The sequence below is a fragment of the Colossoma macropomum genome, unplaced genomic scaffold, assembly GCF_904425465.1.
Source record: "Colossoma macropomum unplaced genomic scaffold, Colossoma_macropomum, whole genome shotgun sequence".
Classification (NCBI taxonomy): Eukaryota; Metazoa; Chordata; class Actinopteri; order Characiformes; family Serrasalmidae; genus Colossoma; species Colossoma macropomum.
In genome coordinates, this window is record NW_023494807.1 from 10,991,048 (window position 1) to 11,012,053 (window position 21,006).

Consider the following 21,006-nt stretch of genomic DNA (forward strand, 5'->3'; position numbering starts at 1 on the left):
AAAGATTTATAAGCATGCATTACACTTTATAGCCATTGAGAACTGCTAACATAATGCATTAAGTAGTGTTCATAACTTGTACCACTTATACTTCCAGTGTCAAGCTATAAACACACTCTGATGCTGTGATTTAACAATTTATGAATTATACTTATCTAATATGGAAAAATAGATTAATTTTAACTAATTATATCATGTCTTTGCCAGCCTCGAGTAAAGTGACCAAATACTGACAATATAACATGTTATGGAGGCTACTTATAATGCAATATGTCAACAATAATACACAGTAAGCATGGCTATGTAGTGAAATGCATTTTTATAAATATTTATAGGCACATTTATTATGCTTTATGAATGCATTATAACGTGGTATGAATGTGTTATAGACGTGGTATTGATAGAAAATGTTACAATGTTTTCCTAAGAAAAAAATGGGTAACACTTTACTGTAGGGAGCTGTTCATAAGGCTACATGACACACACATAAGCTTGTCATGACGACTGACATAACCCTACATAAATGTTTATAAAGGTTTAGTCCAATAGGCGTCATTCGCTATAAAGGATACATTTGGCAATTTTTCTCAGTTAGCTAGATTAGCCTTTATGACAGATGACGCATATTGGAATAAGCATTTATGAACATTTATGTAAGGATATGTCAGTTGTCATGAAGGGCTTATGTTGGTGTAATACAGTACTCTACAGCAGTGTAGGTCAGTGTTTGTAAGGCTACACAACACCTACATAAGCCTTTCATGACACCCAACATAACCCTACATAAACATTTATGAATACTTGCTCCAAGAGGTTTTGTCAAAAACGGTTGCATTCGCCAGCTGATATTAAGTTGACATAACACTGATGTCAGGTGACTCAGGTGGCTGGAGTTAAGTTAGAACTGCTAAATCACCCTTTAACCCTGAAGATCAGCACAGACTGCTGGTCACCATAGCAACACAGACAACAATCTCGCTTAACTAGTAGCTAACGAAAAGACAAAGAGAGAGATTTAAGACAAACATTGATAATGTAATAATAATGTAAGTGCTGCACCATTTAAGGTGGAATGGGAAAATTCAAACCAGAAGCTGGTGAATGATAGAAAGTTCTAAAGTCAAATACATTTCGAGAGTTTTTCTTGTTCTACAGTTAAGAAATAAATTTAGAGAGGTTTACTTGACGATTTATCTTTGCTGTTTTTCTTAAGTAGGAAAAAAAAATCACATTTCAGGAAGATTTTCTAAAGACACTGTTATGAATCCGGCGCCTGATTGCCGTCAGTTGATTGCTAATGAGCAGCTCGCATGGAAGTGAAGTGCTTGGACCCCTTGCTGTAAATGCATTCTTTTTTCATATGCACAACTCCCATTCCTCGCTGATTAACCAGATGATTGCACACCACACACTGATTTGTTTTGGCTGCAATGCCGGCCAAATGAGCGTTGTCTTAGTTTACACCCCCCCTCAGGCAACCCCCCCCCACCACCATTATGCAAAACAACCATTATACTAATGTGAAACAATGAAGTGAGAGAATAAAGTTGCATAGAACAGCAATTCTACAGTACAGAAAAATAAAAAGTGAAACAAACAGGCTCTGCTGTGTATAAACCACAGATTTGGACAGCGAATATAAGTGTGTCTGACCACACATTTGTTATTAACAAGACTTTTTGGTAGGATAGTCTACCGATCCAGCCATACATGGAGTCATGCCACCCACGACTCAACAGAAAATATGAAAAATGTGTGAGGCAAACTCGTACAGTGGGTCCAGGAACAGTGTGTGGATTCCTGTAAACCACCAGATCAGAGAGATTTACAGCTCAGAGGAACATTGTAATGATTTCCTTATTTATTATCCTTAAGCAGCTAAAAGTACATCAAATCTCATTTTTAAAAAAAAGCGTTCTGTACGCAGTAGATACGGGAGGGTCTGGTCGTGCACCACGTCTGTACAGTCACTGGCTACCCAGGAGTTAGCAGGAGAGCTCAGAGACCACGGCTGTCCAGCTTTAACTGAGCCAAAGTCAATGTTTAGGGCAAGAGTTTCTCCAGAGCTCAGACATGAGGGGTTTGGGGAAGATAATCCTGAATGTAAACACGCTCCACACTGAGAGGAACGGGATACGAAAGCATTCATCTAAATACTTTTTTCCCTCCTTTTTTCTACTGAGACCGTGTCTGAAATAAATTGGCCACTAAAGCCTGAAGTGATTAAAAGATGCAGGTAGAGGGAGCTAAAGAGCTGCAGTGGATCTATACCTCCATTCTCTATCACTGCATCTCTTTCTTTTCATCTATCTATCTATCTATCTATCTATCTATCTATCTATCTATCTATCTATCTATCTGTCTTTCTGTCTGTCCGTCCATCTATCTATCTATGTCTGTCTGTCTGTCTATCTGTCTGTTTGTTTGTCTGTCTGTCTGTTTCTCTGTCTATCTGTCTGTCTGTCTGACAAAGACAGAGACACCGACTATCTATCTGTCTGTTTCTCTGTCCATCTATCTATCCGTCTGTCTAACTATCTATCTATCTGTCTGTCTGTCTGTCTGTCTGTCTGTCTATCTATCTATCTATCTATCTATCTGTCTGTCTGTCTGTCTGTTTGTCTGTCTATCTAGCAGCTGGATAAGCTGAAGGCTTTAATTTAGGAGAGTAGAGAATTCCATGGCTCTGATCCACGTAACTGACAGCAGCCTCAGAAAACCCACTACAGGATCCAGGAATCCACAGAACTCCTGCAGATCACAATCATTTTCATTAACCTGCAAACTTGGCGAGTCAAAGGAGCGAAAGAACAGCTCTGCAATCAAAGAATCAAAGAACCACTGACATCTCTGACATAAACTGACCACCGCTCAATGGATTATTCACTACAAGCCCAAAGGACTCCCTACGCAGCCAAGGAGAGAGAAGTGGCAGAGCGCTTGGCAGGACAGCTCTGAGTTAGCCTGCTGTCCTTAGCCAGAAATGGCTACCCTTATGGTGCCAGAACACGGCCTAAACCAGGACATGATGTTGCTGTATCTCTCCATCACAGAGTTACGTGATGCGTTGCAGGTACGTAATGAAGACCATTTCGCAGGCAGCGCTCTGATCTGACACATGGGTCATCTGAGGTGAGGTGAACTCACAAAGAACAAAAGCTGGAGAGCCCACTCAGCTATGGAGGCACAAACAACCTTATGTTCTGTTTTGAGGCACAGTGCTGTGCAAAAGTCAGAGACTGCCCTTCATTTACTACATTTCAGATCAACACAGCCATCAAGTACAGGTCAATCATTTACAGCAATCAGAAATTAAAAACACTAAATCTACTATCCGCAGTTTGAGAGTCAGTGAGCCACTCTTCACCTTTATTCCAGCTTCCATTCTTTACAGGAGACTCACTTTCAGTTCCTCAAAGAATCTGCAGACACACCTCCAAAGTTCAGTCTTAGAAGCTGGTTGATCATTTTCTGAAGTAATCAAACACATTCAGTGGTTTTGAGGTCTGGACTCTGGGGTGGTCAGTCCATTGTTCAGCTTCTTTGTTTGATGTGTCCGTCTCCTTTTCTCAGTGAGGTTCTTCTTGACAGCTACACATCCTTTCAGACCCATAGCTCTGAGTCATCTTCTCACAGTGGAAGGATGGACAGAAACACCTGTGGATATTTTCAGATCTGAAGCAGCTTGATTTTCTCCTCTCTCTCAAAGATGAGAGCTTTAAATTCTGTTTATCTGATGGGGGCAGTTTTGGGGTCTACCAGGTCTTCCAGGTGGTTGTTGGATATCTAATATTCTCTGAAATATCTCTTAAAATGTTAAGTTTGGTCACTGACTTTTGCACAGCACTGTATTAAACTGGTATATAAAGCTAAATATACAGTTTATGGGTCTTTGAGAGTGTGAAAACACAGAGGGTCTGACGTACTGAACCTTTTTCTCCAGTTTGAGATGCACTTCAGACGCTTTCTGTCTGCATTATGAGTCTGAAACTAGAGCAGGTTTTGGGGTGAGTGAAAACAAAGTGCTCTTCTCTTCCTCATGCATATGCATTTGAGAGAGGATTGTGCAATGCTGGAGGATCAGACCAATAGTGGGAGGAGATGTTACACATACAGCTGATTACATGTTCTGCACAATGTACTAAAGTTTAAGCAACTTGCAGCGGCTGGTTTTCTGTCAAACCGGACACAAATTTGCCCATTAAAAGACGTGTTGCCAAGAAATTTCCTTTAACAACTGCAGCAGACAAAGCAGCTAGATGGAGAAATGCACCCCTGTAGAAGGTTTGGGTGAAAGAACTTTACTAATAGCATTATCTCTCCATCACCTGTTTATAACTATAAAGGACGGCAGCCCACAGAAAAGCTAAAATCAACTGAAAAAGATCTGACTGTCCATTTCAGTTCAATCACAGACACCAAAATTTGCAGTTTTGTTAAAAACTTTACGTGTTAAAAAAACAGAAATGTCAAAAAGGGGGGAAAAGAAAAAAATATGCAGCTGCAGTTCATCACGTTCCACTGAAACACTCCCCTCACAGGAGTCACTGTTCAGTCTGGAGCCTCTTTAGTTTTGAGGGTTTTAGCGCCTCATTTGAAATAAATCTCACTAAACTCTCCACAGTCTGTCTCCACAATCAACAATAATAAGAAACCTTACTTGATATCTGCTTCTTTGGTTCATCAATTTGAATTTTTAGAACTTTACTGATAGCATTATCTCTTCATCATGTTGACGGTTCCACTGTTTTACTGCTCATTTTAACTGCTTTGTTTAGTGGCCATAAAATGCCATTTCTGCCTGTTATCTGCTATGGAGCTCTGTGCGCTGTGTGCGTTTATTGTGTTTAACTGCTGTGTGCTGTCTGTTTTATCTCGGCACAGCTGTCTTTTGCGGAGAGGTGTGAATTGTTTTTCACAGCAGGTGGTCCTCACCTCTACGCTTTCTCCCCTCATTGCTCACTAGAAGCTCAACAACATTTCACACACAGAGAGACAACAGTGTCCTAGTTTGTCTGATAACAGAAGTATTTTATTTGATCATATTCATTAAAATTTTAAGTTTTTTTTTTTTCCGTTGGAATGACCACCAGGGGGCACTGCAGAAAAATGGTGCAGTTAGTAGGTGGTCAGCTTTAGTAAGTCATATGTTAGTGCATGGTGAGTGAGTATTGTGTTGGCCTGGCCCTGAGAAATTGGTTAGAGGCTCATATGCAAATATCTGATGTGCTAATAAATAAGAAAGGTCATGTTGTGCATCTCTTCTCTCTGCTCATCACACTTCATTGAAGAGGACATTTTGGGCTGCTTTCTGATGATGCAGATGTGTGATTCTTGCCTCATGTCCCGTCTAAGCCATCAGCGTTATGAGAGCCGATCTCAGAGCAGCATGCTGGTCTAATTATGCGCTCGCGCTCCTGAGCGGCAATGACGATAGAGCCACTATTGCACTCGTTTTCCCCCTCGTGAGTCATCGGCACTGTCAATGCTTGCGGTCTGAAGGTGACCGACTGCCAGAGAGCTACGTTTCACAGCCACATTACATATAACTCGCAAATAACCGTGTCTCTTTTTTGTGCTTTCTTATTACAATCCTGCCAGGCCTCCAGAGCCTCAGATCAAAGCCAGGACAAATGGGAGCAGCTGTTTGGCTCGCCGAGCTCCTACACTTCCACTGTCATCATGAAACATTATCTTCTGCTGCTAGGTACAGTGCTGTAGGTGAGGTCTGCACATTCTGCTGCGTTCCTTTGCTGTTCCTCATGTTAATGAAAGCTTCGTACAAAGCCTGGCGCCATCGCAAGCTCATTTACAGGCAGCCATAAAATGATCCATTGCACTCATTCGCATTACAACAGTGGCACAAGGCTGTGCCGCCCCTGTGACATTGCCATAATGTCTTTTAGTGCCCCCCACCAGTTTAGGCCTCTATATCATTTAGCACCCCCCACCAATTAAGGCCTCAGTATCTGTTAGCACCCACCACCAGTTTAGGCCTAAATATCTTTTAGCAGCCACCACCAGTTTAGGCCTCAGTATCTTGTAGTGCCCCCCACTAGTTTAGGCCTCAATGTCATTTAGCACCCACCAGCAGTTTAGGCCTCAGTATCTTTTAGCGCCCCCCACCAGTTTAGGCCTCAATATCTTTTAGTGTCCCCCCACCAGTTTAGGGCTTAATATCTTTTAGGGCCTCCCACCAGTTTAGGCCTCAGTATCTTTTAGGGCATCCCACCAGTTTAGGCCTCAGTATCTTTTAGCGCCTCCCACCAGTTTAGGCCTCAATGTCATTTAGCACCCCCCACCAGTTTAGGCCTCAATATCTTTTAGCGCCGCCCACCAGTTTAGGCCTCAGTATCTTTTAGCGCCCGCCACCAGTTTAGGCCTCAATATCTTTTAGCGCCAGCCACCAGTTTAGGCCTCAGTATCTTTTAGTGCCGCCCACCAGTTTAGGCCTCAATATCTTTTAGCGCCACCCACCAGTTTAGGCCTCAGTATCTTTTAGTGCCGCCCACCAGTTTAGGCCTCAATATCTTTAAGCGCCCCACACTAGTTTAGGCCTCAGCATCTTTAAGCGCCCCTCACCAGTTTAGGCCTCAGTATCTTTTAGTGCTCCCCACAAGTTTAGGCCTCAGTATCTTTTAGCTCTCCCCACCAGTTTAGGCCTCAGTATCTTTTAGCACCCACCAACAGTTTAGGCCTCAGTATCTTGTAGTGCCCCCCACCAATTTAGGCCTCAGTATCTTGTAGTGCCCCCCACCAGTTTAGGCCTCAATATCTTTTAGCGCCCCCACCAGTTTTGGCCTCAGTATCTTCCTCACTTATTGCTCTCGATCATAAAATCTGTGTGAGGAAGGTTATCATAATTCATAAATCAACTCCGAATGACTTCACTTGGCAAGCGAGTAAGCCGACCCAATCGCTAATGACAATTCTCATGAATGGAGCTAGCTTTTACAATACTACATCATTTGAAATAATTTGCCATAAACTGGCAAAAAAGTCATGTGATTTGTAAAAACTCCATTATGACATGTTTATGCAGGGGTTTATGTCACACGCTACAAAGTGAAACACCATATGGATCATGCAGTAGCTTCTCATCGTGGTCCAAAACCCAGGCACGCCCAACCTGTATGACCCCATTTGGAAGCACATACACGCACACATCACTCATACACAGCGCTCGCAATGTTCTGCACACTGGCACAGCATCTGGCCACAAATACCTGCTTTCTTGTTATTTATAATGTCTGGAGCAAAGCTATGGTGCAAATCATTGCACCAGAAAAACGTCAATAAAGGAGCCAACAGCACTGGTATGTTCAGTTGGCGAAGCGTGTCCAGATGGTCCACACATGCATTTGGTTCTTGGCTTGAGAAATTATACGACCAATAAACAGAGCTCATAAGATCTACTCCTTTCTGTCTCCTCACCGGCCCGAATGTTTTCTTTCACATTACTTTGAAATTAACTCCTTAAAATCCCAGGATTATCACATCTTACGTCTTATTGTTCAGGAACTACATCGAGCACAATGCAGACTGGCTGAGATATCAGAGGTAGCAATGTGCTATATTAAATGAAGTAACTTGTATGAGTTGTTTTGATAGAAGATACTCTAGAACCAGGGGTTCTCAACCTTTTCCATCCCAAGGCCCACCTGTTACTAACTATAAAGCACAGCGGCCCCGCCCACAGAAACGCTAAAATCAACTTTTTAAAATGTCTTATTTTCTTTATTGCTCACACTGAAAACCTGTGAATTAGGGCATGAAAGAGATGAGATCCTCCTTTTCACTTCACAGTAACCAAAATTTGCAGTTATGTTAATAAAAACTTTCTATATTTAAAAAAACATATGTTTGCAAAAAAAAAGAGGGAAGAGAAAAAAAGGTAGATGTAGATGTGGACTGTGATTTGGAGCTGCAGTCCATCATGTTTTCACTGAAAAAAACTCTTGTGGCTCTAAAAGGAGTCAGTGTTTGGTCTGGAGTCTCTTTAGTTTTGAGGATTTTAGCGCCTCATTTGAAATAAACCTCAGTAAACCCAGTGGGCTTTTGGATTAGTGTCACCAAAATCAACAATAATAACAACCTTTTTCTTGATATCTGCTTCTTTGGTTTATCAATTTGAGTTTAGCTGCTCATGTCGCTGATGCTCAGCCAGAAATCAAACACGTCTTTGGTATGATTTTAAGGCTCGTCTGTCGTTTTTATCAGCTGCAGTTTGAGCTGCTGGAACGATATGAGAGCAGCGAGAGTCTGTAAAGTGTAACATGTTAAAACAGGCAGATTATACTGACAGTACAGCTCTGATGTGCAGCTAGAGGAGGAAAGTAGGTTCAGCTGTTTCATGCAGACTCGAATACCAGTGAAATGTTCACACACATTAAAATGGAGTGAATTAAAGAAAAAAGTCTGATAGAGCTGCACCAAACAAGGCAGGAGAAAACGCCCTGAGGAACTTCTCCATCTCTGGCTAACTGTCTACACTGCATGTCCGCAGCTGCGTCGTCTCAAACTATTGACGTTTAATTAGCCTGTGACTGCAACATTTCTATTTATACATCTCCAGGTTATAATTTGGAAACTGATTCTTTGATTTTTAATGATTAGGCCTAAGTTAATCATTTTTCCACTTATGTCTTTATAACTTAAAGTGCCGTTTCCAGCTCACTACAAACTACTAATCTCCCCCTGAATACAGGCTCATGGACCACTAGAGGGTGCTTCATGGCCCACTGATGGTTTGTGGCCCACAGGTTGAGAAACGCTGCTCTAGACTTTTGCCTATTATTACTAAGTAAAAATGCACTTCCACTCTTTTAAATCATTTTAATTCAATTCACATTTAGTTCTTCCAGAGATTCTTCATCCTACATCCTGATTGGTGTGCTTGTTGATGGTAAGCCACACCTCCACATCTCTGTGCAGGGTCACTTTTTCCAGTATTGCAAAAAAATGTATATTGTGAAATTTAATTTTTCTTATGATAAATGAGTGTTTTGTTCCAGTGGCAGATCATTTTCTAGATCAAATTAATTAAAACAAGTAAAAATGTAAAGAAACAGCTTATATAATCGTATAATGTTTTTATAACAATCTCCCAATGAGGAATATTAGATTTATTAACCACAAGTTTTCACTTGTTAAGATATCGTTTTGAGTATATTTAGTGTCTCCAATCAAACACAGCCAGTCACGTGCATACAGTGAAGTAGCAGGGTGGGTGTGGCCTAAGTTAAGCATTTATTATACCATAAAACAGAACCACTTCAATATCTGGATGATTGTTGTGTGGCGGGAGAGACCCCTCACCTCATAAGAGATGGTTCAGGTTACACGGAGCAAGGAGGAGCTTAACTCCTCTGAAAGAGACTTGAGCTCCCTTAAAAATGATATCTAAAGTTTTTGGGGTGGCAGATACTGAAAATAAACCGTCCTATTTCTAACCATGTATACACTGTAATATCCCACTACTAGCTATGCACGGCTGTGAGAGGCTTGGGAGATGTGACCATGCAGAAGACCATGCAAAGAGGCTCATGGTAGGTGATCACTCCTTGTAAAAAGAAACATTAATATTGTTTATGTTGTTGTTTGTCAGTTAAAGGTATGTGGTATGTGTTTATTGTGTTATTATGTGTGGAATTATGCCAGTTGTGCAGATTTTAAAGGCTAAACGTGGGTGGGTGCAGACAAGGACCACAGCCCAAAGTAGGAAGGAATGATATGATTGATCACCTAGAAATAAAGTGCCTTTCTGGGTGTTGGGGGTTGGTCACCGTGGCCTATGCCAGTGCCTGTGGCTGATGGAAACCTCCTCAATGAGTTCAGCATTTTGTATGTGCCTTTCTGCTTGGTGTTGATAAAAGAGCTCTGCTCACAGCCAAATCAAGGCCTCTCCTGTGTCTTACTCTGTGCCAGCACCACTATATGTGGCTTTTTAGTAAGAAGGCTCAAGTGTTGCAGTTTGAATGTAACATAAAGACCAAAGTTGAGGAATGTGTGGATTCCTTTTTTGTACTTTATATTGGTTATTTCTAGGTGGTCAATCATATCATTCCTGCTCGCACCTTTGGGCTGTGGTCTTTGTCTGCACCCACCTACATTTAGCTGTTCAATTCTGCACCACTGGCATAAAAAACGACCAGAACAGCCTTTATCCAAGCAGCTTGGCTTCTTTTTGGCTACTGTTTATCTGTATTTTATATTAATAGCTAATTGTGCTACAAAGCATCTACAAGTCAGCCAAAATAGACAATTTTAATGGAAAAAAAATGGACTTTATGCATTAGTCTGTAACAGAGGTGTTATTGCTTCACTAATATGTTTCTCTGTGAGGCACCTGCAGCTTATTTGTTGCCCTTCTGCTTCCATAAACACCCAAGCTCCGCCCCTCTCCGGCAGGCCATGATACCCCCACCCCCCAACCTGTAAGCTTTTTACCTGCTATGATTATTTTGAATACTAATTGTTGTTTTAAAGTAACCACGTTTGCCAGCTCTACCCACCTCTTTTAATGGTGTGTCATAAAAGTTTGGCCATGTGGCCATTTAAGTGGTTAAACAAAGGGCACTGATAGAGAAATCTATTGTTTAAGGGGGTGGAGAAAAAATACTATGATGGTAAACAGGTGTTCCAAGCAGATCTGATTGATAGGGTTTGATGAAATCTAATCCATCCAACACGATGCACCAATTTTTGAGAAGCAGTATGACGCCTGATGAGAGAATACGAAAGATAAGGAATAGTATCTGTTACATTGCTGATGCTGTTCCAAAGTCTGTGCATACACAGTACATCTAGAGCTGATTTAAATGAAAGCCATGCTCTGGAAAGCACTGGAAATTGCCTTTTGTTTGGTATATATGTGCATTTTGAACATCTGTTATTCAGACGTTAGCTTGGTCTAATGTCTTTTATGACCTAAATAGAGCTGGAGCATTCCCATAAGATTAGCCTGAGCTGTCAAAACACTTTAGGTTTCTGAAGGTTTTCGTTCAGCTGAGCTATTGCGAAAAACTCTAATGAATCACACTCTAAAAGTAGGACCATGTTTTGATGATGACCATATTGTAGCACATGGCAAGGAATACAAACTGTTGAAATATATTGGGACCGAAGTTTCCAAATGAATTGTGAGTCTACACTTTCGTCTCCAGCCAAAATGGATATGAAGAGTGCCGTCTGTCCAACGTGGTTGGCAGGAACCGGACCTTTTTACCCCTGATGTTACCCCTGATGACTAGCGTAAAAAAAAGGCTTACATTAGCGGCTCTAGAGGTTCCGAATGCACACCCAAGCGGACGTGGCAGTGAAAGTGAACGAGGCCGGCGTAGCGGCGTGGGAATGGCTTATGCGCCTTTGAGCATATTGATACAAAGTGAGAACTTTCTTCCACAGGCTCCGGTTACCATCTCAAGGTCGCTGTTTCAATCCCTCTAGACCAAGGGCCGTGCCAGGGGATGAGTGGGAGGTGGGTGTTGGTTTTTGTGTGGTGGAGGGGGGGAAGGGGGTGGGCTTGGGCCTTGTCACTGTGGACTCGGGCTCAGGAGGAGCCATTACTCACAATCAGAGGCCAGCAGCAAGCAATTCGAGGACAGGTCTAATGAGAAGCACATGTGCTCCAGGAGACACTGAGCTGCCTCCCAACTCATCTGCCTGGCCTACTCCCCACATCCTATCTCAATCTCTCCATCTCTCTCTCTCTCTCTCTCTCTCTCTCTCTATGATTCACTCAACCTTCTCAGGTAGAACCAGCGAAGTTCTGAAGGCAATGGGCACTTTTTTTACTCTTTAACTTTGTTTGATCTGTGAAGTTACTATTGTTCTCCATCGTAAAATATGATAAAGACTAAATATGGTTGAGAAACCATATTAGATTTAAAGGGAAATTACAACAGCGTTTCAAAATTTCTGTATAATTTAATGGTTAAGATGTAAACAGAGTCGTTCAGAGTGGTTTGGTGTAAAATTTCTCTGTTCTAGAGAAACTTACTGAGTCAGAATTGTTAACAGTGGTGGTGATAGGAACCAGATGTCCACCTCTAAAAGCTCCCTTACAGAATGAATTCCTCATTAAATGGTGTTAAGATCAATGTAAAATTCTGCTGTTTAATCCACGCTTCTGCTGTCTGAAAGCCTAAATGCCATCATTGCATTTATTTTGATATGTAAATAATGTGATCTAACAAAGATACAAAATGCATGGATATGTATTTTGTTTCAAACTACAATTAAGCTATAAATATATATATGTACAGTGGTGTGAAAAAGTGTTTGCCCCTACCTGATTTCTTATTCTTTTGCATGTTTGTCACACTTAAATGTTTCAGATCACCAAACAAATTTAAACATTAGACAAAGTTAACACAAGTTTATAAATGAAGGTCTTTATTATTAAGGGAAAAAGAAATCCAAATCTACAGGGCCCTGTGTGAAAAAGTGATTGCCCCCTAAACATAATAATTGGTTGGGCCACCCTTAGCAGCAACAACTGCAATCAAGCATTTGCGATAACTGGCAATGAGTCTTTTACAGCGCTGTGGAGGAATTTTGGCCGAATCATCTTTGCAGAATTGTTGTAATTCAGCCACATTGGAGGGCTTCTGAGCATGAACTGCCTTTTTAAGTTCATGCCACAGCATCTCAATCGGATTCAGGTCAGGACTTTGACTAGGCCGCTCCAAAGTCTTAATTTTGTTTTTCTTAAGCCATTCAGAGGTGGACTTGCTGGTGTGTTCTGGATCATTGTCCTGCTGCGGAACCGAAGTGCGCTTCAGCTTGAGGTCACAAACAGATGGCCAGACACTCTCCTTCAGGATTTTTTGGTAGACAGCAGAATTCATGGTTCCATTTACCACAGCAAGTCTTCCAGGTCCTGAAGCAGCAAAACAGCCCCAGACCATCACACTACCACCACCATATTTTACTGTTGGTATAATGTTTCTTTTCTGAAATGCTGTGTTACTTCTACGCCAGATGTAATGGGACATACACCTTCCAAAAAGTTCAACTTTTGTCTCATCAGTCCACAGAGCATTCTCCTAAAAGTCTTGGAGATCATCAAGATGTTTTCTGGCAAAACTGAGATGCTGAGATGAGCCTTTATGTTCTTTTTGCTCAGCCGTGGTTTCGTCTTGGAACTCCATTTTTGCCCGGTCTCTTTCTTATGGTGGAGTCATGAACACTGACCTTAACTGAAGCAAGTGAGGCCTGTAGTTCTTTGGATGTTGTTGTGGGGTCTTTTGTGACCTCTTGGATGAGTCATCGCTGCGCTCTTGGGGTAATTTTGGTCGGCTGTCCACTCCTGGGAACGTTCACCACTGTTCCATGTTTTCGCCATTTGTGGATAATGACTCTCACTGTGGTTCGCTGGAGTCCCAAAGCTTTAGAAATGGCTTTCTAACCTTTTCCAGACTGATAGATCTCAATTACTTTGTTTCTCATTTGTCCCTGAATTTCTTTGGATCGCAGCATGATGTCTAGCTTTTGAGGATCTTTTGGTCTACTTCACTTTGTCAGGCAGGTCCTATTTAAGTGATTTCTTGATTGAGAACAGGTGTGGCAGTAATCAGGCCGTGGTGTGGCTAGGGAAATTGAACTCAGCTTTCCAAAGAAGTGATAAACCACAGTTAATTTTATGTTTTAATGGGAGGGGCAATCACTTTTTCACACCACTGCATATATATATATATATCTATATATGTATATACGAACACATAAATATGAATAGAATTTACACTACAGTGGCCTTTTATTGTTACTCAGATGAAACAGATCAACAAGAAGCGTTTCCATAGCGATATTCTGGATGTGTCTCAGAAAGCATCACAGTGCATCCAAAAATAAAGGCAGCAGCTTCTTTTATACAGTGATAGGAAACACCGTAGCTCACAGAAAGCTTCAGTTCAACACGTTGATCCATTTTACTGACCAACATGGACATAAATCTCACCAACTACTCTGGAGACTTAATTAGAATCAGTTAAAGGGGACAAACATGAAGGCTGTGAGTGTGTTGCCAGCTAGACGCTCTTGTCAAAGAAAAATAGTTTGACGCAGCAAATAAACGAAGCACAGCTGTTTCGGAACTCCTCCAGAAGCGATGGAATGACAGAGTCCGTTATTAATGAGCAGCTAATCCTGCGAAATTCAGCTTGGATCGTCTCTCGCCACAAATTATCAGCTGCCTGCTTAGCCTCCTGAGCTGCATCATCACATTTTTGCGACGATTCGTCAGCGAACGTAGAAAGCTTGCACTCTGTACTGTAGTACTTTACAGCATCTTCGCTAACTGCGCGTGACAAGCGATTGTGTGAGGCGCCAAACATTTGCATGTCGGGCTTTCTTCTACAGCTTTGGTGGACGGAAAGCAAAGCAGGGTCTACCTTCGCTTCAGGCACTGACACCACCTGGTGACTTTGAGGTGTTGCCTTCCTGGGCTTTCACTGTGGTTTTTCGGGATGTGATTAGCAATTAGCTGAAGTTTTATGGGGTCAGGAACGAGCCAAGCCATGACGTCATGTGTCAGATCGCTTTGATTTACCATCTGTTATCTTTCTGAAGTCAGGTAGGAGCCAAGTCTGAGTAGGCTGCAGCACAGGCTTTGGTTCAAATCAAAGTTCAGCGCTACATATCATCACTGTCTGGACAAAACCTCTCCACTTTTGTTGCTGTTTTTGTTTTTTCACTTAATTAATTTTTTGTGCACACCAGCTGCTCTTTACATTGTGTTAACATTTGTTAGTGAATAGCCTAACAGAAATAATTCAAAATGAAATTTAATTAAAATTACTTATAAAGAAGTCTTTCCTTTTCCTTTTTTACCATTTTGGAGTTGCAAAGTGTTGTTCTGACGGTGACGATGTCCAAGGGAAAACTTAAATGTTCCCTCAAAGGTACAGCAAATGTCCTTAAAGTCCAATTGGGTATCTTAACCCTTCAACTGAGCATCTTGCTGGTGATCCATTCTGAGAATTTGGCCTCTTAAACTCATTTGAATCTCCCGTCGAAGGAATTATGGCACGTGCTTGTCCACATTGGCCACACGGAACATATCAGCATGTAGAATCAAAGCTTTCACTTGTGTTTTCTATCACTGTATAAAAGATGCATGAGGCTTCATTTACTGTATGCGCTGTTATCTGTCCTCTGTCAGTTTTATTATACAGGGTGATTCAAAAAGATTGATCTGATTTCAAAGCGGCATATTTGTACAACCGTGAGGCACCGAGGAACCAATCACAATCCAATTGAAAGAGAGGGTCATAGAGTTTCTGACTGTCAGTGGAAGATGGTTCCCTTCAGTCTGCGAGGAGATGAGACCCCTGAGCGGAAAGTGTTCTGCGTTCTCCACTTCAATAAGAGTGAATCCGTCATAACTGTGCAGCATGATTTTCGTGGGCAGTGAACCTCCAACAGCTCAGAGTGTTTGTCGTTGGTTCCACAACACTGGATGATCTCCGAAATCTCACTGAAAGAGCCGTGAGTGCAGCGACACCCGACATGGTGAATCGAGCCTGGGATGAATTTGACTATGGCGTTGATGTTGTCTGTACAGCTGGAGGAGGTTCATATTGAGCACTTGTAAACGTTATGCTCATTTAAACCATTTACAGTTCACTGCATCGTTCTGTAATGATTTAGAAGTGAAATAAATCATTTTGTAATCAGATGAATCTTTTTGAATCACCCTGTATTTCATTGTAACGTCTTGCTTATTGTTGTTCCATTTTGTTTGCCTGGTATTGTTTTGTAAAGCAGTCTTGTGTTTAAGAAAGGCGCTATACAAACACATCTCTATGTATGAACTGTTTACATACAGTTGAATGCAAAGTTTAGAACACACCCACTCATATAACATACTTTGTTGATTTTCTAACTGGAAATAAGCACAGTTAAATATGACATGTTTTTAAATATGGCAATTTCTATTTATTTCTATTTAGAGTTTAACATATTGGAAAAACAACTGAATATTTAAAACGCGCCATAACTTTTTTACAGTATCTTAAATTTAGTAAATAACCAGTAACTGTGCATTAAAATGTGTGTACAGAACTGTGTTCTCTGTAGAGTGTGTTGACGTATTTTGAGCTAGAAACAAAACATGGACTTTGCCCAAACCTTCGGTCACTGCAACCTTCTTTCAGCTAAAGCTTAAATCAGGACTGCACAAACACTTCAGTCTGGGGGACCCAAAGGTGCACAGAGAGCCAAAAGGACAAAATAGCTAGTTAGTTACTCATTAGCTTTACGTTTTCACCTTACCTTTATACTGTAAAAACGTTATTGAAACATTCTTCCATGTAACACCACCTGTTACACTCTATTGCATGTTCCTGCTAGCTGCATATATGTTGTTACTTGTAACTTTACACAAAATCTTTTAAACCAAAAAACTTAAAAATATAAAATTGGAAGAGAAATAAAAAGCTATAAAACAATAAGTTGTGTAAAAATATGTGTTCTCTTATTGGAGGGTGTGGAGTTGAGCAACAGGTGGGCTAAATCAAACATCCTTGTGGGCCAACTTTGGTCTGGAGGCCCCACTTTTGGGCCCTGGCTTACATATTCAGAAATTGTAGATATAGCTTTTATGTTTTATTTGCACATTTGAATAGCAGCTGAGTGCCACAGTGGTTAAGTGCTCCTCAGTGGTGCTCCAAGGCATGTGGGTTCATATGCTTTGGAGAACAACAATTTGGAGAACCCCTCTGCTGCTGGACCGACAGAGGCTGTTAATCTTGACGAGAAGGCAGCATCGGCATAAAAAAATTAGTTTCTGAGTCGAGGTTTATGACGCCCTTTGGTGGACGACATCCAGAGGTCGCAGTGAGTTTATTTCAAAACACAGAGCAGCTTGATTTATTACCTCGTAAATCTGGAGCGATTTTACATTTTAATTGACTCAATTAGTCTGCGTCAACTGACATAAACTACCATATATTACACGCTTGAAAGCAAAGATAGAAAACAGGTAAATGAGGAAAGAGTGCAGAGATTTGCACTTCTCATCCAGTCATGACTTCAACCTACTACATTTCCTTCTGCTGTTAAGCATGGTATAGAGCCGGGGTCATCAATTAGCGTCCTGTCAGCCAGATCCGGCCAGCAAGTTTTCACTGGCCGCAATCCATTCCCCAACACATTTTTCCAGTTATATTAAAACTGTAGAACCCATAATCTGTCCAGGACCTGTTAAAATGTACATTAAAGTGGATATTTTAGCACTATCTGATCAGCAGATATTTTTAGGAGACAGCTTCTGTGGTGCTACATCAGTTTCCCTGAGCTGAGATTAGCCACTGTGTTCTTTTATGATAGATTTGATGATTTTTTTTATGAACAGTTTAACTGCAGGTCAGGAGAATCTGCTCTGTATTTTGGAACAACAGCATTATAAAGCCATGTTGTCTTCCTTTAAGTTTCCAATGTTTCTCACAAAGCATTACGGCTCAGATATCTGTGTTAGCTAGCTCATTTTGCTAGTTAACCTCTCTTTTGAGTGCTACTTCCTGGCTTATCAGGAAAATGAATATGATTGGAAAATCCAGTTTAGACCAGCTTTTGCGAGAAGCTGCTTTCAGATTGCCTAAGCTGGGTTTTGATGGTCCAAGTGGCTGACATGCCTAACTTGACATCCAAATGAACTACATGAAAATATGCTGGTCAATTTATCAATCTGGTGGAGCAGCTAAGCTGTTGGACTAGCACACAGTACGGTTTCACGTGAGTTCGATTGGTTAGCTAGTCATGCTGGTAGACCAGCTACACCCACAAATCAAATACAACTTAATAGCTTATTTATAACCTAAAATAAATCTGTGATATTATCTATAACCTGAAAATGTGAGTAAACTAGCTTGCCTGCTAAAGATCCTACAATGTCAGAAAAAGGTTCTGTGCAGGTACATTTTTATTCGTCAAGGTACAAACAATGTAAATGTTCCCTCAAAGGTACAACAGTGGTTTTAAGGTCCAATTGTGAACCTTAAAAAAGTTTTTCCAGGTGAAAAGTTCATATTTGGACCTTTTCATAAACTAATGTTTTAAAACAGAACAATAAAATAAAAGTCCTGGAGATGAGACGGGGTGTGTGGAGTCAGGACAATTTCAAAAATATCATGTCAGTGGATTATGGTACAGTTATGTTCCCTGACTAAAGGTACTGAGGGTTCCACCCCAATGACAAGAGGGGCACTGATCCAGTGACACTTCAGTACCTGTTTTTCTGAGAGTGTAGCTGATTATTATCTGCTCTGTCAATATAAATGCATTTGACAAATATTTTGCTATTGCATTTTTTCTACAGGGCCCCCTAGTGGCCATGTTGCCCATGGAATGGAAATCAACTCCCATATTTTTTAGTGATATAATCAAAGTATATATTTCCTCCCTGTAACTCTGTCATCAGATGAACTATGACTCTGTCGTCTCTCTGTGTGAAATGTTGAGCTGCTAGCAAGCAATGTGGGGTGAAAGGGAAGGGGTGAGAACCCCCTGCTGTGAAAAATAATTCACACCTCTCCACAAGGACAGCCGTTCCAAGATAAAACAGATAAAAATTGCAGCTTTATATCAAACAGTCCTGCATAACTGACACAATAAACACACAGCATTTAAACACAATAGCAACACTGTTTAAAATGTTGACTTGGTTGGTATTTTGTTTTTTGGGGGGTCATTTTTTAATGATTACACATATTTGTAGATTTTTTTGACTCTGGATTCCCTAAAATTGTCGTGGTTGCCCCGTTTCTACAGTCCTAGAATTGGCACTGGGTAAAGCAAACTGAATGGGAGGTCTTAGGCCTAAACTGTGGCTGCCTCCCATCACAGTCATTAACTCATTTATTCTGTGAGGACAGAGAAGTGAGAGGTTGAGCAAATCTCTCCAACTTCAACTCCAGCAACTACAGCCAAAGACAACTTCCACTGCAAATCTGTTATTGAGGAGGTCTTAGACTCGTAATGCCTCTTTCAAAGCAACTCAGAGCAGCCAGTAAGCTGGTCCAAAGCTTATCGAGTCTGGCTGCATTCGCCTAATTCCTTATCTCTCCAAACACATCGCTGGGGCCCAGATGAAATCGGCACAGTTTTAGGAAACTCAATAATGGCCAAAAGCTGCTAATGTACTAACACTGTATGAATCGAGCAGGGGGTGAAAATATTTACACTGCGGTATCGGAGCGGGGTTCCGGCCGCTCACCTACGAGCTGAAATTTCCACTTATTGTACAGCTTAAGCCAACAACGTAATCAGCACGGGTGCCCCATTGTTTGAGTAGCGTTGACATAAATTTACACTTGGCCAGTTATCACACGCATGAAGCTGCCGGCGTGAATGTAATTGGCTCTCCTTTTTCTCATTGACTGAACACGTATCACACCCACACAGGTCAAAGAGGACGGAAAGAGTACGAGCGAGAGGTGACGGCCCACACGAGTGCATTAAACTGAGCTGTTTGGGCAGCACAGCCAAACTTCACATTTTTATAATCTACATGCAATAATCATAACATAATCTTCCTCAGTACTGTGCTATTGACAGAGGCTTTGGATTCATGTTTAATTCATAGCAGGAACTGAAGTTTACAGCAGTTTCTCCTTGACCTTCAATATGTTTTTTAGATCTTTCTTGTCAAAAGCACATAAATAATGCAAAAAAATGTGTTTTTTGGGTTGCTCACCTGGTTTTGGAGGCTTCACACCTGCTCCTGTGGTTGGAAAGAAACAAACAAACATTAGAAAGATGCTTTAGCTCTGTTCAGCTTAATATGCATCATTTTGAAAAATAACGCTTCAAAAAGATTTAAGTTCAATATGGTTTTTGATATAAAGTAAGTCATAGACCACCCTTCATTGATTTAATTTCCTGTCAAAGCAGCCATTAAATACAAGTAATTCGGGAAATATTCCTGAGCAGATTAGATATAAAATGATCCACTGGCTGAAGGAATTGGGGCTCCTAACAACCACCTGGAAGACGTGGTAGACCCCAAAACTGCCCCCATCAGAAAAACAGCACTTAAAGCTTTCATCTTTGAGAGAGAGGAGAAAATCAAGATGCTTCAGATCTGAAAACATCCACAGGTGTTTCTGTCCATCCTTCCACTGTGAGAAGAGGACTCAGCACTATAGGTCTGAAAGGATGTGTAGCTGTCAAGAAGAACCTCACTGAGAAAAGGAGACGGACACATCAAACAAAGAAGCTGAACAATGGACTGACCACCCCAGAGTCCAGACCTCAACATCACTGAATGTGTTTGATTACTTCAGATAACCAGATAATCAGAACCAGCTTCTAAGACTTTGGAGGTGTGTCTGCAGGAGTTGTTGAGGTTTCTGTGTGACTTCTTGTTAAATATAATGAAATAAATAATTTGCACTTAATGGCTATTTTGACCAGGTTGCTGACACAACTTGTATAACCTCCATAGAAAATCACTGGCCAATAGAATGGGGCACTCTGGAGCAGTCTAAGGTCTCCATGCCCAAAGCCAAGCGTGGGCTAGAGGGATATAAAGCCCCCCCAGCATTGAGCTGTGGAGCAGTGGAACTGTGTCCTGGAGTGATGGAACTCCATCCAATACCTTTGGGATGAGTTGGAGTGATCCAGAACTGACCATCCAACATCAGTACCTGACCTCACTAATGCTCAATCAAATCCTCACAGCAATGTTCCAACATCTAGTGTAAAGCCTTCCGAGAAGAGTAGAGGCTGTTACTGCAGCAAAGGGGGACAAACTCCCTCTTTGGACTTCTGGACATACAGCCTAAGCCATTTCTACAAGAGAGACAAAGAACACTTACCAGCTCCTAGACCTCCTGCCCCCAGTCCAGCACCAAGTCCACCAGCGCCCAGGCCTCCAACACCAGCTCCATATCCTCCTGTTGATTGAAGCATGTTAGTTTTCTTACTATCATTATGACTTTTGTTGTCCACAGCTATTCAGATTCATATCTGAAACTTTTTTGATATCATGCAACACACCTTTCT

The 21,006-nt window shown here is 41.3% G+C and overlaps 1 protein-coding gene across 4 annotated transcripts in view; it reads right to left on the reverse strand.

Annotated features, from left to right (window-relative positions):
- The window catches only part of elna (elastin a), a 119,027-nt gene that overhangs the window by 67,129 nt on the left and 30,892 nt on the right, over positions 1-21,006 (reverse strand). For all 4 annotated transcript variants that reach the window (XM_036556844.1, XM_036556845.1, XM_036556842.1 and 1 more), the window contains exons 4-5: positions 20,820-20,897; positions 19,697-19,723 (exon numbers count right to left, since the gene is read on the reverse strand). In XM_036556844.1, the coding sequence (XP_036412737.1) occupies positions 19,697-19,723; positions 20,820-20,897 (105 nt within the window). The remainder of the gene's footprint in view (positions 1-19,696; positions 19,724-20,819; positions 20,898-21,006) is intronic.